General features: G+C 40.9%; 1 protein-coding gene across 6 annotated transcripts in view; it reads left to right on the plus strand.

Annotated features, from left to right (window-relative positions):
* Window positions 1–27,234, plus strand: part of SPIRE1 (spire type actin nucleation factor 1) — a 151,051-nt gene that overhangs the window by 66,736 nt on the left and 57,081 nt on the right. For 5 of the 6 annotated variants that reach the window (XM_053245016.1, XM_053245017.1, XM_053245018.1 and 2 more), the window contains 4 exons: window positions 15,863–15,988; window positions 24,931–25,014; window positions 25,569–25,733; window positions 26,755–26,841. In XM_053245016.1, coding sequence (XP_053100991.1) covers window positions 15,863–15,988; window positions 24,931–25,014; window positions 25,569–25,733; window positions 26,755–26,841 — 462 coding nt within the window. The remainder of the gene's footprint in view (window positions 1–15,862; window positions 15,989–24,930; window positions 25,015–25,568; window positions 25,734–26,754; window positions 26,842–27,234) is intronic. The other variant, XM_053245019.1, reaches the window with a different exon arrangement.

Consider the following 27,234-nt stretch of genomic DNA (forward strand, 5'->3'; position numbering starts at 1 on the left):
CAGGTTGTTGGCTGTCACTACGTCCTGTGGCAGAGAGTTCCACAAGTGGATCATGCGTTGTGTGAAAAAGTACTTCCGTTTGTTGGTCCTAGACCTCCTGGCAATCAATTTCATGGAGTGACCCTTGGTTCTAGTGTTGTGTGAGAGGGAAAAGAATCTCTCTCTCTCTCCACTTTCTCTAAACCATGCATGATTTTATAGATCTCTGTCAGGTCTCCCCGCAGTCGTCTTTTTTCTAAGCTAAAAAGCCCCAGCTGTTGTAGTCTTGCCTCATAAGAAAGGTGCTCTAGGCCCCTGATCATCTTGGTTGCCCTCTTCTGCACCTTTTCCAGTTCTACAATGTCCTTTTTAAGATGTGGTGACCAGAATTGTACGCAGTACTCCAAGTGTGCTTGCACCATAATTTTGTATAAGGGCATTATAATATTAGCTGTTTTATTTTCAATCCCCTTCCTAATGATCCCTAGCATTGAATTTGCCCTTTTCACAGCTGCTGCATATTGAGTCAACACTTTCAATGAGCTGTCCACCACAACCCCAAGATCCCTCTCCTGGTCAGTCACTGACAGCTCAGATCCCATCAGCATATATTTGAAGTTGGGGTTTTTCGTCCCAGTGTGCATCACTTGACACTTGCCAACACTGAACTGCATTTGCCATTTTGTCGCCCACTACCCCAGTTTGGAGAGATCTTTTTGGAGCTGCTCACAATCCGTTTTGGATTACACTACCTGGAAGAGTTTGGTATCATCTGCGAATTTGGCCACCTCACTACTTACCCTTGCTTCTAGATCATTTCTGAATAAATTAAAAAGCACTGGTCCCAGTACAGAACCCTGGGGGACTCCACTTTTTACTTCCCTCCATTGCGAAAACTCTCCATTTATATCTACCCTCTGTTTCCTGTCTTTCAGCCAGTAAGCAGTCCACACATGTACCTGTCCCCTTATCCCATGACTGCAAAGTTTCCTCAGGAGTCTTTGATGAGGAACTTTGTCAGAAGCTCTTTGGAAGTACAGGTATACTATGTCAACTGGATCACCTTGATCCACACACTCGTTGACACTCTCAAAGAACTCCAAAAGGTTGGTGAGGCAAGATTTACCTTTGCTGAAGCCATGCTGGCTCACTCCCAGCAGGGCATGTTATTCTGTGTGCTTTACAATTTTATCCTTGAGGATGCTTTCCATCAATTTGCCTGGAACGGACGCTAGGCTAACTGGCCTGTAATTTCCTGGGTCGCCCCTGGATCCCTTTTTGAAAATCGGTGTTACATTTGCAACTCTCCAGTCCTCTGGTACAAAGCCCAACTGCAGGGATAAGTTGAAAATTTTAGCAAGGAGGTTGGCAATTTCACGTTTGAGTTCTTTGAGGACTCTTGGATGGATGCCATCCGGCCCTGGTGATTTGTTAGCTTTCAGTTTTTCCAGACAGTTTATTACATCATCTCTTGTCACAACTATCTGACTCAGCTCTCTAGCCTCCATCCCTAAAAAGCCTGGTTCAGGAACAGGTATATGCTCAGTATCCTCTGCTGTGAAGACAGACGCAAATAACTCATTCAGCTTATCTGTAACCTCCATATCTTCCTTAATAATCCCTTTCACTCCGTCATTGTCTAATGGCCCAACCGCCTTCCTAGCAGGTTTCCTGCTTCTGATGTACTTAAAGAAGTTTTTGTTATTCCCCTTGATACTTTTGGCTAAATGTTCTTCAAACTCTCTTTTCCTCTCCCTTATTGTCACCTTGCATTTCTTTTGCCAGAGTTTGTGTTCCTTTCTGTTCTCTTCATTTGGATAGGCCTTCCAATTTGGGAAGGAAGTCATCTTCCCTTTTATGGCTTCTTTGATGGTACCCGTTAGCCATGCTGGCATCCTCCTGGACTTAGTGGTATCTTTCCTCCTTTTGAGTATACAATCTAACTGGGCTTTTCTAGTATTGTGGTTTTGCGTAAACTCCATGCACTCTGGAGCGAAGTGACTCTCCTGGATTTCCCTTTCAGCTTTCTTTTCACCATACTCCTCATTTTGGAGAAGTTTCCTCTTCTGAAATTCAAAATGTCCGTGTTAGACATCCTTGGTGATTCTCTCCCTGCATGTATGCTGAATTTGATGGCACTATGGTCACTGTTCCCTAAAGGATCGATGACACTGACCTCACACACCAAGTCCTGGGTATCACTCAGAATTAGGTCCAATGTTGCCTTCTCTCTGGTTGGTTCCATGACCAACTGTTCTAGGGCACAATCATTTAGCGTATCTAGAAATTTGACCTCTTTGACCTGAATGTGAATTTACCCAATCTATGTGTGGGTAATTGAAGTCACCCATAATTACAGCCCTGCCTCTCCTTGACGCCTCCCTGATTTCTTCCTGCAACTCCCAGTCACTGTCGGCGTTTTGATCCGGAGGGCGATAGCACGTCCCCAGTAGCACGTTTCCTTTCCGGCCTTGTATAGTCACCCACAGGGTTTCTGTGGTGGACTCCAGTCCACCTAGGTTTTCAAGCTTGTTAGATTCTATCCCTTTTTCAACATTCAGTGCTACTCCACCTCCAATGCGCCCCTCCCTGTCCTTTCTGTAGAGTTTATACCCAAGGATGACTGTGTCCCACTGGTTCTCACTGTTCCACCATGTTTCTGTTATGCCCACTATATCTATTTCTGCGTTAGCAACCAAGCACTCCAGTTCACCCATCTTGGCTTGGAGGCTTCTGGCATTGGCATATAAGCACCTATACTCTGAATCTTTCCCCTGAAGTATGCTATTCTTTTGACTCTTTGACCTGCTGGCACAGGCTCCTGTCTGCTCTTTAAGCAGTTCTGCACTGTCTGCTTCTGTTTTATCTGAATTCATTGCACCCTCGCACGTTAAGGGAGGGCTTTTGCCAAACGGGATACTGCCCAGCTCCCGTCGGCTGTTCCCCAGGTATCATTTTAAAAGCTGCTCTGTAGCCTTTTTGATTTTAAGTGACAGCAGTCTGGTTCTATCTTGGTTCAAGTGCAGCCCGTCCCTTTTGTACAGGCCTTGCTTGCCCCAAAATGTGTCCCAGTACCTAACAAATCTAAACCCCTCCTCCCGGCACCAACATCTCATCCACGCATTGAAACCCCTCAGCTCTGCCTGTCTCAGTGTACCTGCACGTGGAACAGGTAGCATTTCTGAGAATGCTACCTTGGGGGGTCCTGGACTTCAATACACTACCTATCAGCCTAAATTTGGCTTCCAGGACCTCCCGACTACATTTCCCCACATTGTTGGTGCCAACGTGCACCATGACAGCTGTCTCCTCCCCAACACTGCCTAGGAGCCTGTCTAGACACTGCGTGATGTCCGCAACCTTCGCACCAGGCAGGCACGTCACCGTGTGGTCAAACACGCGGGTCACAAACCCATCTCTCTATACCTCTAATGATCGAATCACCCACTACAAGGATGCCCCCACCCCCCAGAGGAGTATCCCCTGTGCGAGAGGATATGGGCTCATCATCCACGGAAGGGGTCCCTTCTAAAGGAGCATTTCCCTTTTCCTCAGACTGATGTCCTCCTTGCCCAAGACCTTCATTCTCCCTGACAGCAGAGTAGCTACCAGCCCTGGAGTGGGATGCCTCTATCACATCCCTGAAGGTCTTGTCCACATGCCTCTCTGTCTCTCTGAGCTTCTCCAGATCCGCCACCTTGGTCTCAAGGGAACAGATTTGCTCCCTGAGGGCCAGGAGCTCCTTGCACTGAGCACACACCCATGACTTCTGCCCATGGGGCAAAAAGTCATACATGTGGCACTCTGTGCAATACACTGGGAAGTGCCCCTTCCCCTGCTGACTTTCTATCTTCATACTGTCTTGTTGGCTGTTGACAGTATTTAGAGATAGTTTATTGTAAGTATTTTATTATCTGTTTATTAGAAGGATAGGTCTCAGCTGTAATGGTCAGCTATTTAACTGTCCAAACAGCCTTTCCCAAGAATATGAGGGATACGAGGGAGGAATATGTACTTACGTTCTCTTCTCCACCAGGCTCCTTGTGATCCAAACTCCCCCGCACACTTCCGACTAAACTCCTGCAAAACTCCTATGTCCTGTTTGCTATCCCTATCTTCGGATTATGATTTCTAGAGACTGTGAACCCATCTAGAGGATATTTAATTTATTGTAGTCTGCCATCCTCTTTCATCACATTTTGCTGCTTATTTTGTATTATCTGTAGAGTCATCCCTCACCAACCACGGATTTTCCAACTGTGGTTTTGAGTATTCGCGAATGAAAAATTATGGTTGGTCTTGCCTAACGTGACCTGAGTATCCACAATTTCTTGCGGGATTTCGCTTGTGAGAGGTGGGGAAAGAGAGGAAAAGAGACAGAAGAGTGGAGGAAAGAGAGATAGAGACAGGAGAGAAGCGGGGGTGACAGAGAAGTGTGTGTGTGTATATGTGTGTGTGTGTGTGTACAGTATTGCAGGCTGGGTGACTGGGCTGATACTTGGAGAGAGAGAATTAGCAATAGCCCTGTAATGTAGTCCACTGCAGATGTAGTGTGTTGAGAATGAGACAGTCCACCAAATAATTGCATTTAAGTTATTTGGGGGGTGGGATCAAAAGTTTTCCAGAGGTTCAATCTGCTCACTCAACTTGGTGATTCTTGCTAACTCTTGGTGATTCTATGAGATTTCTGGTGATTTTTAGGGATTTTTGTTGTTTTTTAGCTATTTTTAACCTTTCTTCCCTTGATTTTGTGGTGCTTTTGCAAGCGCAGTTCCCCTCATTAACATTGTTTCTTCTTGCTTGCCAACCGTGAATTTGTCAACCACAGAGTTTTTGTGAGAACATAACCCTCATGGTTGGCAAGGAATGACTGTATAGCTTAAGCCTTGAGTTCTGTTTGTTTCAAATGCCATTGTATACCACCATTAATTTGAATTATGCCATAGAAGTTCATAAAGAATGTCAGTTTTCAGCTAAAAGGTTGTGTTTTGATACTCCTTCTCCCCCTGGTGATGGTAAACAGTGATGTGATTGACTCTACTGAAGCTCTGAGCATGGAGAGCCAAGCTTTCACTCACAGTGTGGAAAATTCCTAGTAGTCTGCTAATGCAAACTTGCCCTTGTACTGTTCTTGTTTCTTAAGTAAATGTGAGAGGAATGGTGCTTTCATATTCTCAGCCAACACTGCAGACTTTGGTGAATGATAGTTTCCCCTCACATTAAGTTTGCATACCAAGCCAAGCTCTGCAAGTACCACCTAGAGCCAATGCCTGGTTTTCTAAAGCAGGGGATTTGAACAGGGGGTACTAGTAACCCTAGAGGTACTTGAAGGGCTTCTTTGGGATACTCAGAACCCTACTGCCTCCCCATGCTGCAGTCACTCTATTTGTTCCCCATCTGAGGATTACCAATTTGAAGCCATGTCCTCAGTCCACTGCAGAAGGGGAGGGAGGAGGATGAAGACCCTCTTCTTCTGCTCCTGATTGGCTGGCCATATGCTGATGCTCAGTGTAAACCTCTCTTCAGCCCAACTGACAAGCTTCAGAGAATTAGCACTGAGTATCAGAACAAGTAAACTTGTCCAAATAATTTTCAGTCAGATTGCTTATGAATAACTTAGTGTGCATGTGAACCCGTGATTAGAGTAGCCTGTCTCTAACATTAAATTTGTATGTACATCTATTCTCTCTCTCTCTCTCTCTCTCTCTCTCCTCCACCCCCTCTCCTACACTGAAGGTTAGGGACAGAAGGGGTGCACTTGTTTAAAAAGGTTGGGAAGCCCTCATCTAAAGCTTTTATATATTCCTGTTTTCTAGAACCATGGGCCATGTAATTTTGCACATTTAATTTGGATATAAAATGCTAGTAACTATGGTTATTTCTCTGTCCAGCTTAGAGAATTCATTACACTGTCAGAGCAGACAGCAACTGGGATTTGAAGAACTACACATGCTTAAGGACTTGTGTGTACACACCAATATTTGTGACTTTTCTTTGTAGATCCCCAAGTCGTATCACATATGACATTTGAAATATTAAATATTTTTAATATTGGGTTTTAAATGTTTTCAATGTTTTCAATGATTTTAATTGTTAATTGATTTGATGTTTTCAATGATTTTAACTGTAAACCACCCAGAGACACAAGTTTTGGGCGGTATAGAAATATTTTAAACTAGCTGGGCTGGGTGCAGAGCATCTGCGCCTCTAGTCTGTCACCGCGCCACACACACACACACACACACACACACAAACACCCAACCCGTCGCTATTTTGTCACCTGCCCGTTTCTGCCTCATAATTCCCACCCACCCCCCGCTTGCTCATTCCCGGCTCGTTCTCCCCCGCTCATTCCCACCTCGTTCTCTCCCCCACCCTCCCGCCTGTTTCCGCTCATTCTTCCTCCACTGCCCACTAGTTCCCGGCTCATTCTTCCCACTTGCCCCTCTCTGCTGCCTCCTTCTTTCCTCGTCAGTCCCTGCCTCCTCCTTCAGCCTGTTGCTGGTGCCGTTTTCTCAGTGCCTCCCTCCTCTGCCCAGCTGGCCAGCCAGCAGTGGCCATTTTTTCCTTTCCCACCCATCTGGTGGCTAGCCTATCTGGCAGCTCTCTGAACTCTCGTGAGAGCTGCCACACATGGGATTAGCCACGGGTATGCCTTAGAGAATTAAATATATAGAAGATAAACAAACAAACACCCCCTTAGTCTGGGGGCCTTCTGCTAGAGAAACACAAGTGTAAAACATGCAGAACTAATCCCATCTAGAACTATACCCCCCCAATTATATGTCCCTATATCACTCAACTTTCTTTCTGTAATCTTGTTTTCCTTAGGCTTCTGTCTCCTACCTGTTTTTCAGGCCATTATCTGCCCCCTTTCTCTATCCAGCTTTTGATTTGTCTCCCTACTTCCTGAGTCCTCTTCTCAAGGAAAAATTCATACCTTACCCATGCTTCTGCTCTTGTCCGTGGATTTTCTTTGATAATCAGTTAGCCTTAGAAACCTCATTCACTTCAGTTTACAAATCTGGACTAATATGAACAATTTGTTGCTAGCAGCTAATTAATTTAACCAATATACTTGTTGCTACTACCACAAAATATCTAAGTGCAGAATGTAATACAAAAATAATTAAATCTTTCTTTAAAAAAATGAAAACTTGGTTTTTCATCTTTAAAAATCTAATTCCTTTAGAACAGATTTAAAATTATGATCTCGTTTCCAACTTCATTTTGTACCGGTATAAAGAGACTGTATCTCTTTGTGTTAAACAGTTGTGGGAGGTGGAGCCAAGATGGCGAAAAGGCAGTAGTTCCAGCCAAGTGCTCCGTAGTGTTATACAATTGTCACAGAGAGATTAGCAGTGATCAGGGTATATTTGAAGCTTGCCATCCTGCTCAAAGTTAAGAATCTGATTGATTTCAATGCACATGTTCGAGAGTAATTAATTGTCCAAGTGAATGCAATCTTGGCTTCAGTGCAATGGGACCAGTTTAGTTGGTTGATTGATTTATGTATTTGTTTAATTTTTATACCGCCTTTCAGAAGACATCCCAAAGCAGTTTACAAAAATTAAAATAAAACAAAACTCCATAAAAACCACATTTAAAACCTTAAAACCCATTAAATAGTAAAAACCATGAAAACAAACACACACACCCCATAAGAAAGACAAACAAAAGCAGGAAAGCTGAGAGACCCAGCAGCCCCTAAGGGGTAAAAGCCCAAATAAAAAGGTCTTGAGTTGTTTTTTAAAAGTAGCCGCAGGTGCCAAAGAGCAGACATTCACTGCAAGAGCATTCTAGAGCCACAACAGAGAAGGTTCTGTTCCACATGCATGACAATTTAGCTTCTCACCGTTGGCACATGGAGCAAAGGCCCCTCTAACAACTTTGTTGGGTGGGCAGAGACCCTTAGGAGCAGGCAGTCCTTTAGGTATCCAGGACACAAGCCATTAGGAGCTTTAAAGGTAATAATCAGCTCCTTGAATTGCATCTGGAAACAAAATGGCAGCCAGTGCCTCTTTCAAAATCAGTGCAATATTCTTTGAGCAAGCAGTACTAGGGAGAACCTCAGCAACTGCATTTTGCACCAACTGAAGTTTCTGAATATTCTTCAAAGGCAGCCCCACTTAAAGCATATTGCAATAATCCAGCTGCAACGTGGATTACTAAGGCATGATTAACCTTGGCCAGATATGACTTCTCAAGAAAGGGACACAGCTGGCACACTAGCTGAAGCTGTGCAAATTGGATCCTGGACACTGCCTTGACTTGAGCATGCAAAAGCAGAGCCGGGTCCAGCAACACCCTCAAGCTGTGCACTTGCTCTTTCATGGGGAGTACAGCCCCAACCAGAACTGTTTGAATGATCCTATCCCAATTGGCTTTTCTGCTGACCAGCAGCAGCTCTGCCTTTTCTGGATATAGTCTCAGTTTTCTCATCCAGCCATCACTGCCTCCAGTCTCTAGTTCAGTATATCCACGTCTTCCTTAGGATCTGATGTCAGGTAAAGGTAGAGCTGAGTGTCATCTGCATATTGATGACACTTCTGTCCAAACCTCCTAATGACCTTTCTCAGCGATTTCATGTTAAACAGCATGGGTGACAGTACTTTGCCTTGCGTGACCCCAGAGGCCAAGGAGTGGAGCAGAAGTCTCCAGCAGAACCAACAGGGACATACTCCCCCTGTCTAGTTCCCAGCATAGGTCATCCACCAGGGTGAGCAAGGCAGTTTCAGTCCCAAACACAGGGCGAAAGCCAGATTGAAAAGGGTCTAGTTAATCTGAATCATCCAAGTTTTTGGATGAAGATAGTAATTTCAGGCCATAACCATTTAATGTTATTTCTGTCCACGTCATCTCCTAGACATCTACTACCAGTGCCATTTCTTCAAGGATGTATCCTTGAGTTAATGCTGGCCATCCTTGGATCCTCTTAACAGGGTCTGCATACCATCTGCTGTCTCCCATGTTGTTAATCCTTTGCCCCACACAGGGAATGCATCAACCCTATGAAACAAATCACATTGAGCTACATCTGAAAGGAAGAAAAAATGTTATGTATCTGATCTCGCTGTTGTCTGCCTTTTCTCCGAGACTGCTTTTCTTAGTCACTGTTTAAAGCCATTCATTCTACAAAGCATGCAGAGTATTAGCATTTTTCACAGAAGGCTTGGAGATTTCATGTCATTTTCAGATAATATCTTTTGTTCATAAGTTTCATTAATTACATTTACATTTGTAATATGGAACATCAGTTTTGTAGTTATAGCTTGGTGGTTTTTTCAAAATCTGCTTCACAAAGCTTGACCCTATTAATAGAACTGAAGTGAATAAATGAACCTTCTGGACAAAGGGTTTACAAGTAAGACGTTATCCCATGCATACAGAAATAGGTTTCTGTTGTTCTGATGTCTTTTAAAAGCAAAATAACGACTTGCGTCTGGTTATGCAATTGGAAATCTGTCTTTTGGCTGATAGAGAAACATCAAGCTACAGACAAAACATGAGCAGGTTCTATATACTGAGAAGCATTTTAATGCCTTACGTAAGAGTACATAAACCAATTGCAGCTCTGAATTACTAAACTATAAAATACAGCTGCAATCTGCATCCTCCTGAGAGAGATTTCAATATTTCTCACACTTAATATTACATTGGTATTCTTTTCATATGGCCGCCTAATAATAGCCGCCAGACCTCACTTCCAAAAGACAGTGCAATCTTAAGCATGTTTACTCAGAAGTAAGTCCCAAAGTGTTCAAAGTAAATAGTTTAGGATTGCAGCCTAAATAATTGTATAATTGAGTAATTAAATTAGTGTGGTGGGTGGATTCAAGTATATTTTTATCTTTCCATTTTCCATCCACAAATATTAATCACTTGCAGAGATAGACAAATATTAGTTGTTCTCACTCTTCCTTTTTGGAATAATATATTTTTTTTAAGCTAAGTACTGGTTGTGATACAGGATGCTGGACTAGATAGATCTTGGGCCTTATCCAGCTGGGCTGTTCTTATGTTCTGATGTAATCTTACACAGAATAATTAATTCTTAATGGAGGATCTTTTTGCCTGGTTTCTACAGTGATAAACTGTTGTTTCTTTGGTTGCTACCTTTTATAGTTCAAATATCATTCTTCTATGGGATGAAAGTTTTTAAGTATTCTAAAGATTGGTAGAACTGGTAATAAACCACATACCTGAGCATGTATGTATGTTATTCAATGTATGTATGTATAAACTCAAGATGTATGTTATTGATTTCCAGGAAGTTCTAATATGTTTTCCCCTGTGAGGCAAATTGCAGCTTTAACCTTGAGGAAAACACACACACCCACCCGTAGACCTTATCCGTGGCTCTTCCACCACCTCGAATTGTTTGGCTTTAGATTGTTTCACAGAATTTCCAATCTGTGGACAACTAAGTTTTCTGTGGAAGGAATATATGGAAATTTTTTAGTTGTGTATAGTGTGAGAGAGACATCTTAGGGGAAATGGCAGTTTCCTGCTTTCCCCATCAAATGTCATGCAGCTGAAAACAAGTGAGTATGGCAGGTGTAGAAAGAGAAAGGGAATGCAGGGGCCCTTGAATATAGAAACTGGCTCTGTGGATAAGCATGGAGGGATGTGTGAAACAAGTTTCTATCCCCTGGGGATGAACTTAACTTTGCTTCTCAGGTTGGTAACTGGTGAAATGTGTTTGATTCTCCCTGCTGTAGCAAATGCATGACAAGCATTTAGTCTATATTTTGGCTATGGAGACATATTGGATTGCTTACATTGATAGCAGAGTCTTTTAGGTCCCATGGGAAAGAATGTTATGTTTACTCCCCAGAGAATAAAGAACAGATATACAGCCTTCTTTCAGATGATGATTAGAAGTGGAAACAAGTTTTGTATCTTTTGAACTCTGATCCCAGTCAGACTGAGTTGTGGTGGTGCAGATTTCAAGTCTTTATTTGGAAAACACTTATGTGGGAGCCAAGTGAGCTCCAAGTCAGTCAGTTGTGAATATTTTGTTGTAATTTGGTTTCACTCTTGATGGAGTACATTCAGATGGAGCCAGAAATTTTGTTTGATCTCTCCTAATAGATGTGATTTCTGTTAACACCAGACTGGCTGGGTGAGCTATATTCCCTTCTCAAATAAGAATGAACCCACAAAGAAGAGCTGGCAAGACTCTAACGTTTACATAATGTTTCCCCCCCCCCTGTGACCTCTAAATGTAGATAGAAATGCTCTAATCTTCTTAGTGATCTAAGCAAAAACTAAATGCAGCAATCCAGTTCCTAGGCAGCCCAGTAACTGCTCAGAAAGAGAAGTTTCATATAGAAAGTCAGTTATGCTGCACTTGCACTTGCATCCTCTATAAATATTCTTAGAATAGGCTTCAGCAAGACTACAGCTGTAAAGAATAAAGCATTGTGACCCTTCAGTTACAACCCAACATAACTGTTGTATAAAATATTTGTATTTGCCTAATCTTCACTGTTTATTTACTGTTTTTCAAAATGAGTGAAATTCTTGAAGTTTGTTGGCTGTCATCCTGTGCTAACATTTATTTATCATGTTTGTACACCGCCCCAAGCTACCTAATGATGCAGCAGGGAAGTAACTTGCCTAGGGAGCAAGAGGCTACTGGTTCAAATCCCCACTGGTATGTTTCCTAGACTATGGGAAACACCTATATCATGCAGCAGCGATATAGGAAGATGCTGAAAAGCATCATCTCATACTGTGCAGGAGATTGCAATGGTAAACCCCTCCTGTATTCTACCAAAGGAAACCACAGGGCTCTGTGGGCTCCAGTAGTCCACATTGACTCAATGGCACAACTTTACCTTTACACCACCCCAAACTTGCATCTCTAAGCGGTTTACAGCAACATAAAAAATAAAATAAAATAAATATTTAAAATCTTAATTTAAAATAACAGGTCTGGTTAAATGCTTGGGTGAATAAATGTGTCTTTAAAGACTTTTTAAAAGTTGTTAGAGATGGGGAAGCCACCTAACGGCGCAGTGGGAAATGACTTGCCTAGCAAGCATGAGGTTGCTGGTTTGAATCCCCGTTGGTACCTATATTGGGCAGCAGTGATATAGGAAAATGCTGAATGGCATCATCTCATACTGTGTGGGAGATGGCAATGGTAAATTTTCTCCTACCAAAAAAAAAAAAAGCACAGGGTTCTGGTAGCCAGGAGTTGACATTGACTCAACAGCACACTTACCTTTACCTTTACTTTAGAGATGGGGAGGCTCTTATCTCAGCAGGGAGCGCATTCCAGAGTCTTGGGGAAGCAGCAACAGAGAAGGCCTGTCCCTGTGTAGCCACCAGACAAGCTTATGGCAACTGCAGATGAACCTCTCCAGATGATCTCAATGGGCAATGGAGCTCATAATAAATAAGACGTTCTCTTAAGTTAGGGAGATGTTTAACTAGTATAAGGCTTGACCATTCCCAGGTATTAACTTACCATGGCCCCTGGAAATTTAAGAGTGGTGCCTGAGCCAGGTGAAGGATGAGCACAATTAACACTATCAGGAGGAAAGTGAGCAAGTAAGGCTTGGGCAGGTTGCTCTCTTCTCCCATTTTATTCTTCTTCTTTCCATTTTATTTATTTATTATTTCTCTGTGTAAACTGTTTTGGAAACTTTTGTTGAAAAGCGGTATATACATATTTTTTGTTGTTGTTCTCCTGGTTGTGTTGGCCCATTGACTTCCTAAGCCAGATGGATACAACCAGGAGCAGAAATGAGCAAACAAGGCAGAGAGTCAAGCCCCCAGCCCCCAAGCAGAGGGCATTGCTCAGTGCGAGTGATGTCTACCTCCCCACATGGAGCAGAAGTCAGTCTGGCTTCTAAATTTATTGTTGAGGCCTGAATCACTAGTGTCAATCTTGTTCAGTTGTTCAGTTTCATTCTTATGGGAACATATTGTATCTAGTGCAGCAGCATAGGACTGAGATATTTCACTACTAGCTGCATAGAAGATATTGTATACACATGGAAGTCAAATAACCAAAGACACATGCTCTTGCACTGTCAAACTAGGGAAAATAAGTCTCATTAAAAGTTAATGGTTCTACCACTTCACCTGACTGCAGCAGAGGAAAAAGTGAGGCAGCAAGTTCTGGCTGGGACCAACTACTATGTGGCTTCTTCTCTCCCAGAACTATCTCCATATATAGCCATTTTACCTGACTGGGACCAAGTGAAGGGAACAGGAAAGACCCCTTTGTTGACCTGGCTGGGGAAAGTTGCCATTTTGTTCTTTCCTTCCCAGAACTCTCCATTCAGTAGCTATTCAGCCTGGTCATTATGCAACTTAGAAGTGTTGGTATCTGAACTGGTTTGTTGTTTTTCTTTCTTCATTTTTGTTTCACTTTAAAAAATTGTTTGTTTGATTCTCCACCTGTGGATGCAGGGCCTGTTGAGGTTTTTTAAATCAATATACAGTGCTTAGAAAATGTTTACTGCTTTATAAATAAATGAAAATACAAGTAAGTTGCAGCTTTATAGTTGACGCTTCCAGATGAAGAAATACTATGTTTGAAAACACAAGTTCTTTTCCATTATGCGCTCCTCATCCAGTTGACGTACTTCCCTGTTGTACATTTTCACAGAGCCATCTGCTGGCCATTTGCTGCCAATATGTGATGAGAATTGTATCTGTTGAGAATACCTTAAAATTACTTCTATAGATAGTATAGTATAGAAGTACTATATAGATAGTACTTCTGGAGATAGGCCTATAATTGCTTAAATCCAAGCGATCTAATATAGGTTTCTTTAAAAGATGCCTAATAATTGCCTCCTTAAGACAAGGCGGCATCCTACCTTCCCTCAGAGAAGCATTTATGATCTCAACCAGATCCTTTCCAATAATCTCCTCGTTTAGATAGTATGAGCCATGTTGGGCAGGGATCAAAGTAACAAGTGTTAGGATGCACTGTTCCAAGCAGCTTGTTCACGTCCTCTGGAGTCACAAACTGAAAATGATCCAATATAACCACACTAGAGGAGTTACTGGATGCCCCCACAAAAGGCTCTCCACCATCAATGGTATCCCGGCAGGCTCAAATGCAAGAAATGCAAAAAAACTCATTCAAAACCTCATAACGACTAACTGATGGTTCCAAAGCTGGGCAGGATGGGTCTATATAAGTCCTCTCACTACCCTTGACAATTTGGCTGGACGTGAACCTACAGATGCAATACGTGCTGCAAATAAGTGCTTCTTTGCCGCACATATTGCCAGAGCATAGGTGTTTCTCACCATTTTTGGAGTCATGGACCGGTACATTCTTTGTGCGCAGTTTCCCAGACTAGCAGTTAGTAAAGGGGAAAGTGCCACCCCCAGGCACCTCCCAAAACAATTTAGAGCCGTTGGGGGCCACTGGTGCCAGGAGCTCTCTGGAGCTCATTTCTAGGCAGGCAGCCCTCGCTGCTGGGATAACATTCATTTCGCTTCCTCGAAATGAACGTTATCTCAGCAGTGAGGGCTGCCTGCCTAGAAATGAGTGCCATAGAGCTCCTGGCAACGGTGGCTCCCATTGGCTCTAAATTTGTTTTTGGGGGGGATTAATTTCTCATGGACTGGCACTGCCGCGGACTGGCAGTTGAGAAACACCAGTGTGGAGGAACAAGGCTTAGATCTCTAGGGTTTCTGTCAATAAGCCCTCTCTTGTATAGTGTATTACTACTGTTTCCCCAAACCTCTTCTTTTTGTAAATAGCCCTTGCATTATCAATGAATTATAAATTATATTATATTCCTAAATCTTTAATATTGTAAATAGAATTTCTGTGCTTGTAAATCCCTATGAATGGAGACGGTGCAGGGTCAAACATTCATACTTGTTCTTCTGTAGTTTGACTTTATTTGGAAAGGAAAGAGATTTTGAAAAATGGAGGGAATTTTTGTTGGTACTGATTGGCTGAGTTGAGGAACAGTTGGGCCAGAGAAACTGTATATATAGAGAGAGTCTGCTGGAGAGAATCAGAGCTGGAGGTTGCAGAAGAAGGAGGTCAGTCTGGAAGTCTGCTAGGGTGAGCCAAGGAGAGCAGAGAGGGAGTCCAGAGGAGATCAGCATAGAAGTCCAGAGTAGTCAAGAGAGCCAAGAGTGAGCAGCTAGAAGAAGCCTGAAAGAGAATCTGCCTGCAGTAGAGTTGGTCCATTTGCAGAAGAGAAGTTATGGAAGGAAAATAGCTGAAATCACTAGAAGAAAAAGAAAAGCCAGGCCGGATTGAGCCCCAGACCTATGCTGTAAGCAGAACAAGAGACTGCCCAGCAAGCCAGAAGCTGAGAAGGAAAAAAAAGTACAGAGGACTCTGAGTAGGGACCAGTATTGAACCAAGAAGTGATTGCATTTTTCCAGCTATTTATTTTCTCTAACCTGCTCTGTTATCACTGTTTTGAAATAGCATTTTTGCTGTAAATGGTGGTGTTGTTTTTTAAATTGAACTGATTTTTTTTAAAAAAGTAAGCTTTCTAATTATATAAAGATCAGAAGCTTGTTGATTTGTCTCCACCCCGAGTCTATATGCCTTTCCACTCGACTGAGGGTTTTTTGGGAGAGTGTTTTGTAACTTTTGATAAAGGTGAAGGAATGTTGTAGTGGACACAGCCATACCAAAAGTCCACTTTTGGATATGTGATAAAAAGGTTAGGAGGAAGAGAGAGCCATTCCTCCACACATGGCTTATAAGTAAGTGGAAAAACAAAAATAGAATAAATGTGTGATAAACATATATTGTGAAGAAGTGGCATGTAATAAATAATATTTCTCTGGTGTATTTTAAATACAATTATCTACATATAATGCAGAACAATAATGCTTTAATTTTAAATAATGCAATATTTTTTATTATCTTTCCTAGCTCTGTGCTGCCCATCTACCAACCCGATTAGATGCACCAAATCATTATCAAGCAGTTTGTCGGGCACTGTTTGCTGAAACAATGGAGTTGTACACATTCTTGGCCAGAATTAAAAGTGCAAAAGAGGTAACCGATATGGAGGACTTTTTAGTGTTTGGTTTACTTCTTTCTGAGAAATGTAGTGTACTTTTGTACTCTTAAGTAGGGATGTGCAAGAAATTCTCTCGAATCTATTCAAAACCATTTAATAGGGTGGAGATTCGCTTGAATCAATTCAAATTTGCCCAAAGCCTAATTGAATTCAATCAAATTCGATTAGACTTTGAGCAAATTCAAATAAATTGGAGTGAATTTCCACTCTATTTAGTGGTTTCAGATTGATTCAAATTCGATCTGAATCTATTTGAGTGAATTTCATGCACATCCCTAATTCTAAGACACTTTAAAAAGCCATATTTATAGCATACAAATGAATGTTTATTCACAATTTAAAATCCTGATTAAAGGAGACACTATATTTCTTGTTGCTATTACTCTCCTTCAACAGTAATGTTGTTCACTCATTTCCAGTTGAGCTTCATGTCTGCATAATGGCTAAATAAGACGTTTTTCCAAAATGTACGACCCTTAGGACATTTTAAACACTCTCACATTTTCCCCCCTTGTTACACCCCTGTAGTTTCAAGACCTATCCTGTTTGTTCATTCGCTCTTTACATGGGACTATATGAATGTGTATGATAATAGTGAAATACAGATAAAATAGTCATGTAATTTTGTTAAATTAAATGAATTTTAGAGCTCATTAAGCAAGTGTAAATGCTATTAATACAGTATGTAATAGGTTCAAACATACAACCTGGAGCTTGCTGAGATATAATACAAACACTGTGGCTGACACTCTGACTAAAGCAGTGGCAGCATGCTGGGAAAATATATCTGCACCGTGTAAGGTTTTCAGAGCTCCACAGCATGAAGCTCACAGGGTGGGAAAACAGTGTTCACCACTCTCTGCTTCCCCTGGAAGTGCCCTGAACCCTTTAAAAATACTTCCCCGAGAGTCATGCATCCCTCAGGGACATATTTTCAGAGGGCTCAGGGCATTTCCAGGGGAAGCAGAGAGTGGCAAAAAGTTTTTCCAGCCTTAATGCTTCACACTGTGGAGCTCTTGAAACCTTTTGCAGTATGGGTGAATCAAGCAGGTTATATTAAGTACCCATGTGTGGATTTAATAGTAAAGATGTGAATTAAAAGGATTTGAAATAGATATTAAAATGAAATCATTATAGTGATTTCTGGTCATTTCAATATAATGGTACATTACTGATGCAAATACTTTAGAACATAAAGAACAGCCCTGCTGGATCAGGCCCAAGGCCCATCTAGTCTAGCAACCTATTTCACACAGTGGCCCACCAGATGCTGCTGGAAGTCTACCGGCAGGAGTTGAAGCCATGCCCTCTCTCCTGCTGTTACTCCCCTGCAATTGGTACTCAGAGGCATCCTCCCTTTGAGGCCGGAGGTGGCCTATAGCCCTCTGACTAGTAGCCATTGATAGACCTCTTCTCCATAAACCAAACCCCTCTTAAAGCCATCCATTGTCCAAACCCCTCTTAAAGCCATCCATTGTTGGTTGTCACCCCATCTTGTGGCAGAGATTATGTGTTGTATGAAAAAGTACTTCTGTTTGTTGGTCCTAAATTTCCTGGTAATCAATTTCATGGGATGTCCCCTGGTTCTAGTGTTATGTGAGAGGGAGAATTTTTCTCTATCCACTTTCTCTACACCATGCATGCTTTTATAAACCTTTATCATGTCTCTCCATAGTCATATTTTTTTCTAAACGAAAAAGCCCCAGGTGTTGTAGCCTTGCCTCATAAGGAAGGTACCCTAGGCCCCTGATAATCTTGGTTGCCCTCTTCTGCACCTCTCCCAGTTCTACAATGTCCTCCTTTAGATGTGGTGACCAGAATTGTATGCAGTACTGCAAGTGTGGCCGCTCATCATGTATAACAGCATTATAATATAAGCAGTTTTATTTTCAGTCCCTTTCCTAATGATCCCTAGCATGGAATTGGCCTATTTCACAGCTGCCACACATTGAGTCGACACTTTCAACGAGCTGTCAACCACGACCCCAAGATCGCTCTCCTGGTCAGTCACTGACAGCTCAAATCCCATCAACGTATACGTGGAGTTGGAAGTTTTCTTCCCAGTATGCATCACTTTACACTTACCAACATTGAAGTGCATTTGCCATTTTGTCGCCCACTCCCCCAGTTTGGAGAGATCCTTTTAGAGCTCCTCACAATTTGTTTTGGATTTCACTACCCTGAATAGTTTGGTGTCATCTGCAAATCTGGCCATCTTGCTGCTTACCCCAGTTTTTAGATGATTTATGAATCAATTAAAAAGCACCAGTCCAAGTACAGATCCCTGGGGGACCCCTCTTCTTACTTTCCTCCATTGTGAAAACTTTCCATTTATCCATAGCCTCAGTTTCCTGTCTTTTAACCAGTTTGTTTCGTTTGTTTCGTTTGTTTCTCACATTTATATACTGCCCAAACCTTCATCTCTGGGCAGTTAACATAAAACAAATAAAACACATATAAAAAGTTAAAACAATTCAGCAGTTTAAATTCAATCACAAAATTAAAACCAACAAATTTTTAAAAGCTGAGAAAGCTTGGTTGAAAAGATGGGTTTTCAGATGTTTTTTAAAAATTGCTGGAGATGGGGAGGATTGTATCTTAGTAGGGAGCGCATTCCACAATCTTGGGGCAGCAACCGAGAAGGCCCATCTCTGTGTAGCCGCCAGACGAGTTGGCAGTGACTGGAGACGGAGCTCCTCAAATGACCTCAATGAGAGATGGGGTTCATAGTGAAGAAGAAGCTCTCTTAAATACACAGGGCCTAAGCTGTTTAGGGCTTTATAAGTTATAACTAGCACTTTGTATTTTGCCCGGAAACCTATTGGCAGCCAGTGTAGCTCCATCAGCAAAAGAGTAATGTGGTCTTTCTGAGATGACCCAGAGACCAACCTGGCTGCCACATTCTGAACCAACTGAAGTTTACGGACTATGTACAAAGGCAGCCCCATGTAGGGCGCATTACAGAAGACAAGTCTGGAGGTTAACAACAAATGTACCCCTGTTTTGAGGTCATTGATCTTGAGAAACGGGCGCAGCAGGCGTATCAGCCAGAGCTGATAGAAAGCACCCCTGGCCACCGCCTCAGACTGAGAAACCAGGGAGAGGTGTGGATCCAGAAGTACTCCCAGACTGCAAACCTGTTCCTTTTGGGGAAGTGTGACCCCATCTAGAACAGGTAGATCAAAATCGTCTCTGGAGTTCTGACCCTGTACAATAAGTACCTCCGTCTTATCTGGATTCAGCTTCAGCTTACTCTCCCTCATCCAGCCCATTACTGCTTCCAGGCAGGCATTTAAATGGTTACTAATTCAGACATGTACTTGTCCCCTTATCCCATGACTTTCCACTGCAGATCACTAATTTATAAGAGATCACTCTCTAAAGAGGCTTAGAATTTATTCTCTGCTTTAATGTTGCAATGACCATATGTATAAGAAAAAACAAACCATTATCCTTTCAGTTGAAATAAATCTCATTTGAGAGGGGTCCCCTGGCTCTTCTGCTCAGTCTAGTGTGCTCAGAGCCCAGCGTGTAGCGGTTAGAGTGCTGAACTAGGACGGGGGAGACCCGCATTCAAATCCCCATTCAGCCATGATACTTGCTGGGTGACTCTGGGCCAGTCACTTCTCTCTCAGCCTAATCTACTTCACAGGGTTGAGGAGAAACTTAAGCATGTAGTACACCTCTCTGGGCTCATTGGAGGAGGAGCGGGATATAAAATAATAATAATAATAGTGGACAGGGTGTTGATTAACTATGCAATTTTGGATTATATTATGATGAAAAACCTAGGAGGCATAAAAATATACATCACTGGTGTGAGGGGCCTGCTGTGGAAGTGTGAACACTTGCATTGTGTTTGAAATCTTCACTATATTTTCGAGATCAAGCTCAATGGAAACTTGTTCCATTGCAGCAGAAACCAGATGTGCATGGAGATGAATGGCTGCAACCAGTTATGTCATTAAACTACTTCCTCCCTAGAGCACAATTTCAGGGGCTGACATCATCATGTTTGATTGGGCATGTGGTTACTATCCCATGACCTTGTTTTTGGTTGGAACAGGGGAATTAGCAGTAATTGGGTCCAAGCATGCATACAGCAATGATGTTTTTAGGTTGTTGGCTGTGGATAAAGTGTTAGGGTGGCAGTGTTAGGTTACCCCAAGGTGGTGTATCAGAATCAAGACAAGGTTCTTTGAAAATAAAGGATAAGTTTCTTAAAAGACAGAAGTAAAAAGTGGTAGTTGGCACTTCACAATCTCCGAGAAGACGGAGACTTCCAACTACAGGATGCTGGTCCTTAAGCAGAGCACTGAATTCCAGCGAATGAAGAAAGAGACAGAGTTACAGTATATACAGTATGTGTCCTAAATTCTTCATGGCTGGTGAGTGTTGCTTTTCAGCGTTGTTTGTCTTCCTCTTTGGGGTGGAAGGAGGATAGACTGGGGTGAATTAGTTCTGCAACTGTTAAATACAAAATAAATCTTTATTCTATATACTTTGCTCAGTAAGCCTCCAACCAATCTATTACCTGTCCTGTCTTGTCATAGTTCTCCCTCCCCGTCCCAAGTAAGCATTTTTCATGAAGAATGAAAACAGCAGAACCAGGACAAACATTCTTTAAAAGAAAGAAGAAAGACAATCTCTTTCAGTGGCAAATTCTTTCAAATGATATCTCTAGAGACAGTTTGCTGTATCATCTTCCCCAACAGATGTTAACCCATTTTAGGATCATTGATTTTCAAGGAATAACTTATGAACTTTTTATTAGCAGTCATCTTTAGAGACAAAATGTTTTTTTCTTAAACAGAAAAAGCAGTAACTGGAATTTCATTTTCACGTAGATAAATTGTAATAGAAATTGTTGAGATATTTCAACAAAAACTTAATATGGTAGCGATGGTGAAAATTCTAGTGCTAATCTGAACAGGATGTCATATAGTCTTTATATTAGAAATATTTTTGATCTTTGCAGGAGGAAAAAAACAACCTATAAAAGAGAGAAGGAACCTGAACAGCAGCATCTGTCAAATAATGTAACTGCTGTGACACTAAAGTGTCCTGTTAACAGCAAGATAAATAGAATACCTTTTCAAGGGTGTGGCCTGAAGATCTACAATTTAGTTAGTGACAAAAACTGATTTAACATGTGCATGTAAGTGATGAGTGCATGTTAAATTCGCTGTAGCTTTTGTATTAAATATATGAGAATTAAAAACTAATGTTCAATTATACTGAATTAGACCAGTCTTCTCTGCAGGCTGCATATTCTAATATTTACCTTAAACATTTATGATATTTATTTCCTATTCCACAGAAGCCTAAAGCTTCTTGAATACAATAATATAAATGCATACATCCAGTTCAATGAATTGGTTTTATTTAACTTTTAAAACATGGTTTTTAAAATCATTCAGTAAAATGCAGTATAATGCATTGAAACAAACAGAACATCCAGCCAAAGACTGACAATAATGTCAAAGGCCAGATCTGAGCATGTCTAACTTGGAAAAGCTTGTTGAAACAATAAACGTTTCTAAATAATTTTAATGTTTGGCTCTAGCAGAATTTATTTGAGGGGGAGTACCATAATTAGTGTGCTCTGCTAAGATCTTGAGCCACCTAATAGTACAATGGGGAAATGACTTGACTAGCAAGCCAGAGGTTGCCAGTTCAAATCCCCACTGGTAGGTTTCCAGACTAGGGGGAACATCTATACCAGGCAGCAGCGATACAGGAAAGATGCTGAAAAGCATAATCTCATACTGCGCGGGAGATGGCAGTGGTAAATTACTCCTGTATTCTACCAAAGACAACTACAGTGCTCTGTGGTCGCCAGGAGTCGACACCAACTCGGTGACACCCTTTACCTTTACTAAGACCTTGCTTCTCACCACATAGATTGCTATTTCTTGGGCAGAAAGAATTGAAAGCAGAATTGTGCTTGTAAATATTTGGCTGTAGGAGGGATTTTGTCTAGAAGAAGACTTGCCCTAAGGTATCTAGGGTCTGGAACATATAGGGCTTCTAAAGATAATGATTTTAACATTTAATTGGGCCTGGAGACTAGTTGTCAACCAGTGCAACCAGCATAGCAGATGGTGTATGTGCTCTTCATGACAGGCCACTTATGGGATAAACATATCCCATGAGATAAATGGGAAAGGATAATTTGGAGCTGTCATGTCAATGTCCTGAGTCAGGTTCTCTATTCCAGAGGCTAGCCCAAGTCATCAGCAAGATAGCTGTTAGTTTCAATGAAAACTATCAGAGTTTCTAAAAATCTGTTGTATTCATAAATCTTTGCAGTTTCAGTCTTACCTGGGTCACCACCCCTTTTTAGGTTTTAATTTCAGTTATCTGCCTTTTTAAAGAAATGATCTGTCTGCGACAAGAGCAACATCTCCAGATCACCTGTCTGTAGGTCACATCAGATCATCTCTTTTCTAGGCCCATCACATTAACACCAATGCATAAGCTGATGAATGTGGTGAAGCAATTGCACATTTAGTAGCCCCCATGGTTAGTTATGGCCATGAAATCTTGATCGAACTTGCGAAGACAGCCTGAAATCCCAGAAGATATTAAGCATGGGGACCACTAAACCAGGTCTCAGATACAGATTCTTCACTGTATTTTTAGTTACAAACAATAAATTGTCTGTTTGCACTACATGGCAAGAAAGGGGGATATTACCTGTTTGCATAATTGCAGATTCCTTTCCCACAGACCTGGGCTGATGTGTACTATAAATCTGACAGGAATAATCTGGACCTTTACCTATTATCCAGTCAGGTCTTGCTGATGCATTACAGCTCAGCCATCGCATCCTGAATCAGGCCATGAATGAATATTGTTTTAGTAACCACTGATCTGACACTGATAAGCAAAAGCCCAACATAGGAATCCTGAGTAGACTTCAAAGAACAGTGAAACTGAAATAGCCCTACGTCATCTGTAACTCCTTTTGTTAGCACCATGTTGTTTCCTCTCCTAGGCTACATCAAGCTCTCACTCTAGTTTCTGTTTTCTCTGATTTGCGATCACAGAAAGAGCCAATTTGCATTTAAATAATCACTGTTCAGTCAAGACAAACAAGCAATTCTATCATAACTCAGTCCTAAAAGACTCTCCCATCTATCTAGCAGGGGGGGAAATCACCAGGATGAAAACACTAGTTAGACAGTTATCAGTTATTTTAGAATGAAATATAATTACATTCTTAATTCAGTTCTATTTTTGTGCTCCACGTGTTGTTATTAAAAAGTCCCCAACAGTCTAACACACCCAATTACCAAATAAAACATCTGAGTGACGAAAATTTTATTTAGATAGAGGGTCTCTACCCCAGTGTTGAACTTCACCAAGGTGCAAGTATACTTTTGTCACTGGGATTGTGATGTCTGTTAGTAATACTGCCCTTATGCAGGTCATCTTTTGCTGTTGAGTTGCACCTGGAAGTGCTAGAGGCAAGTTTACCTCTAATGAAGCCTGAAGTCTTTCCCTTCTCACACACCCATTGATTGAACTGAAACAGAAATCCTGGAGGAAAGCTAGAATGCTGCTCTCTTTCATTACCCTTCAGCTATGGGGAGATGGGAGGAGGGGCAAATAAGTGGAGCAGATGGTAAACTTCATGGAATAATACAACACATCCTGTCTTCACCCAACTTTGGTTCAGGCCAGGACCATGGTCCAAGAACTTAATCTAAATGCTGAAAGAGGCTTGTGTATGAGAAGCTGCTATTTTCCTGAGACAAGGAGAACCTACTCCACTTCTGCATTTTGCATTGTTGCGTATTCCCCTAAGCACCTCAGGTTGTACAATTGCATGTGTAATGGCTTGCACATCAGGTGTGGAGAAGCACAAGGTTTATTGTTTTGCATATGTTGCTCTCTGCACTGTCTAGAGAGAATCTAAATATCCTATAGTAATATATTTGAATTACAGATTGTATCCAGGTTAAACCATGTAAGTTTGTTCATACACAATTTTGCAAAATATAAAAGCTAAACATCAAAAGTCTAAAATATGTCCAGAGACAATCAGATATATACAGATATATAACACTCAAATAAAAATTTTATGTTATAAAACTACCAGTATCTAGTTCCCATTGTTAGAAAAGAGGACAACATCAAGAATAATTTCCAAGGTTTTAGGTCAGTCCAACTGCCTTATAATATCCCAAGGAGAAAAAATAGAATATCTAGGCAAAAAAGCTCTAAGTTGGTCCAGCTGTCTTGTGATGTCCCAAACAGAGAGTAAGAAACTATTTTGTCCAAGCAAAACATACTCCAACCTGTGGCAGTAATAGAACAATTGCATTTCTTTGGTAAGCATCTGTCCTCAGGTTTTTACTGGAAAGGATTTTGCTCATAATCCATACACTGTATGCAGTGGATTATCTCTGGACTCTGACTCAGATGTGTACATATATGCTATGTATTAGAAGAAAAATAAGAATTACAGTAACTAGTCAAACAGTCTACAGAAATAGAGAAGGCAAATCTCTGAATGTTGTGATAGATTTCTTGAGAGGAAACCAGAGCACTGTTTTGCTTAGCAATTTACATGTTCAAGTATTCAACTATTGTCTGCACAGATTTCAGATTCAGCAAGGCAGTCCATTCATAGAAGCTCTGTGTTCATGTGCAAATCTACTTTGCTGGACAGGTGCACATATCTATGGTGACAATGTTATAACTGGTTAATTGTAAAATATATTGAATAATTCATAGTGTAAATATCAGTATTTGCATATTTATCACAAACAGTATTAACCATCTCCAGCAAAACTATAAGAAACATGTGACAGTTAAAGCTCTATTAAATGTTTGTTTTTATATCTTCTTACACTGCTGTACTGCTTCTTCATTTAAGTAAATATATACAATTTCTTTTAATTGGTAGAATTTGAGAAAGATTCAGGAAATGGACAGAGAAAGGACTGATGACTCCAGCACAGATCTTGATGAGTTAAAAAATGCTGACTGGGTAAGAGTGCCTTTGAATAGAATACAGTGCCATTATTCAAACAAAAACATTTAAACTTATTTCATGACTGTGAATAGACATATTTAACTGTTCATATACTAATTTATGTTTTCATTTATTTATATATGCGTGTATACTGTCCCATACTTGGTTAGGCAGTGTATAAATGGTTAAAACAAAAATAAATGAAATTAAAATAGTTATAACAGACTAAATATAAAAATATACAACCAAATGCTTTAAAATATACAGCCAAATGCCTGAGTAAGATCTGCTTAATAATGTAAGGCAAAGAAAAGTGAGTTATTCCTCCAAAACAAATGTTTACATTTGTAAATGTAATTTAAGTTTGCAGTGATTGGTACCTGCTCATAGATATTTATTCATTCATTATTCCCATGAATTTTGGAATTTGGAAAAAATATGTATGAAAAAGTGTGATCAAAAGTGTATTTATTTAGGTTAAGTTCCTTCATTAGATTTTGAGTCAGCTCTTTAGATATCATAACAGGTTAGCAGTGATTGATTCTGAATAACTCTTCTTGATTCCTCAGGCTCGGTTTTGGGTGCAAGTGATGCGAGACTTGCGAAATGGTGTGAAACTGAAGAAGGTTAAAGAACGTCAGTATAATCCTCTTCCCATAGAGTATCAGCTCACTCCATATGAGATGCTGATGGATGATATCCGATCCAAACGCTATACTTTAAGGAAGGTTATGGTAAGCTGTGACACTATAAGATAAAAAGAAAAGGCAGTGTGTCATTATGCATTTAAAAGTCAAGTTTATGATTATACATGGAGTAGTAGAATAGTTACTGTTACAGTAGGTTGCCTAGAATCTAGATACTTTAGATTAGTCCAGGACCTTGTGCGTTATGGCCTGAGGGATTTTTTACCTTGAACAGTGGAACCTTGTGCCATGTCACAAACTGTTTTTGAGAGTCCCCTCAAGTTCAGAACTGGTTGCTGTGTGGCATGGGAGTCTGCTGTTTGGGAAACACAAGTTCAGAAATCTCTTTGAACATGTGGAACTAGTTTCATAGATCTTTTGATCCTGTTAAAAATAATCCTTTGATCTTTAGACAAAAATAAAGCCTGTGTGCTCAGAATGTCTACATTGCTGTTACCATGGTTGTACCTTATGAAGTGTTACTTTGCCTTGTGTGTAACATGTTTGCATCTAGTCATTTAGCCCTTCTAATGTTGGAAGTCTGTCCTATGTCCACCAGGAGCCATGTATCCCCTGCCACCCGCTTTCCTTTCTTAATGACAGGTGTTACTTGTACATAGAAAAATATAGGATACATACTCTTGTCTTTCTTTTCCTACAATGCTTAGGAAAAGAAATAATGTCTGTATGTTTGTTTAAACTCTCCTTACTTTTGGAATCATAACAGACACATTTTTGGAGATATGAATAAAAGGTCCCTGTTCAGATGCCGCACACCTTTTACTTTTAAGAAGCCGTTGCCTTTCCGACAGCAGCAATCTCCATCATGCCCTGCATCCAGTGGATGTGTAAGAGAGAAAGTGTTTGAATCAGATCTTTGAACCATTGATCTGATCCAGCAAGATAATTCTTAAGTTCCGACAAAATACTTATCTTCATCATTCCCTAACTTAATGAAGATTATTGATGCAGTTCAGCAATCATCATAGTTTTAGGATGTGTTGTTCTCTTGGGATTTTCAGATTGCCAGGTGTACAGACAAAATATACATGTTTTTTCTCTTTCTCAGGTCAATGGGGATATTCCTCCACGATTAAAAAAGAGTGCCCATGAAATAATCTTGGACTTCATCCGATCTCGACCTCCATTAAATCCAGTATGTGTTTTTTCTAGAGCAGATACTGCTTTTTATTCTTTTTCCTTTCTGTCAAGTGTTATCACACTTGTTTGAACCCATGTATGCTGCAGATGTCTGCACATCTATTTTGACATTAAATGTGGGGTGAGGGGTCACTTGGAGCAAGCATGAATAACATATGGATTCCAGTCCAGACAAAATCATGTGCCATTAAAGTATTCCAGAGCAAACAGAGAAAAATAAAGCTTTTGAAAAATAAACTTAAAAACAAAAACATATTGCAAAAACCAAATATTTGGCAATATTTTAAATATGAGTAAGGGAAGAGAGGGAAGGAAGTGAAAGGAGAAGGCAGAGGTTTGGATGATCCTGTGGCTGGCAGTGAGGGAGGGTCTGATGATGCAGTAGGAG

This window comes from Hemicordylus capensis, chromosome 4 (genome assembly GCF_027244095.1).
Source record: "Hemicordylus capensis ecotype Gifberg chromosome 4, rHemCap1.1.pri, whole genome shotgun sequence".
NCBI classification, from domain to species: Eukaryota; Metazoa; Chordata; class Lepidosauria; order Squamata; family Cordylidae; genus Hemicordylus; species Hemicordylus capensis.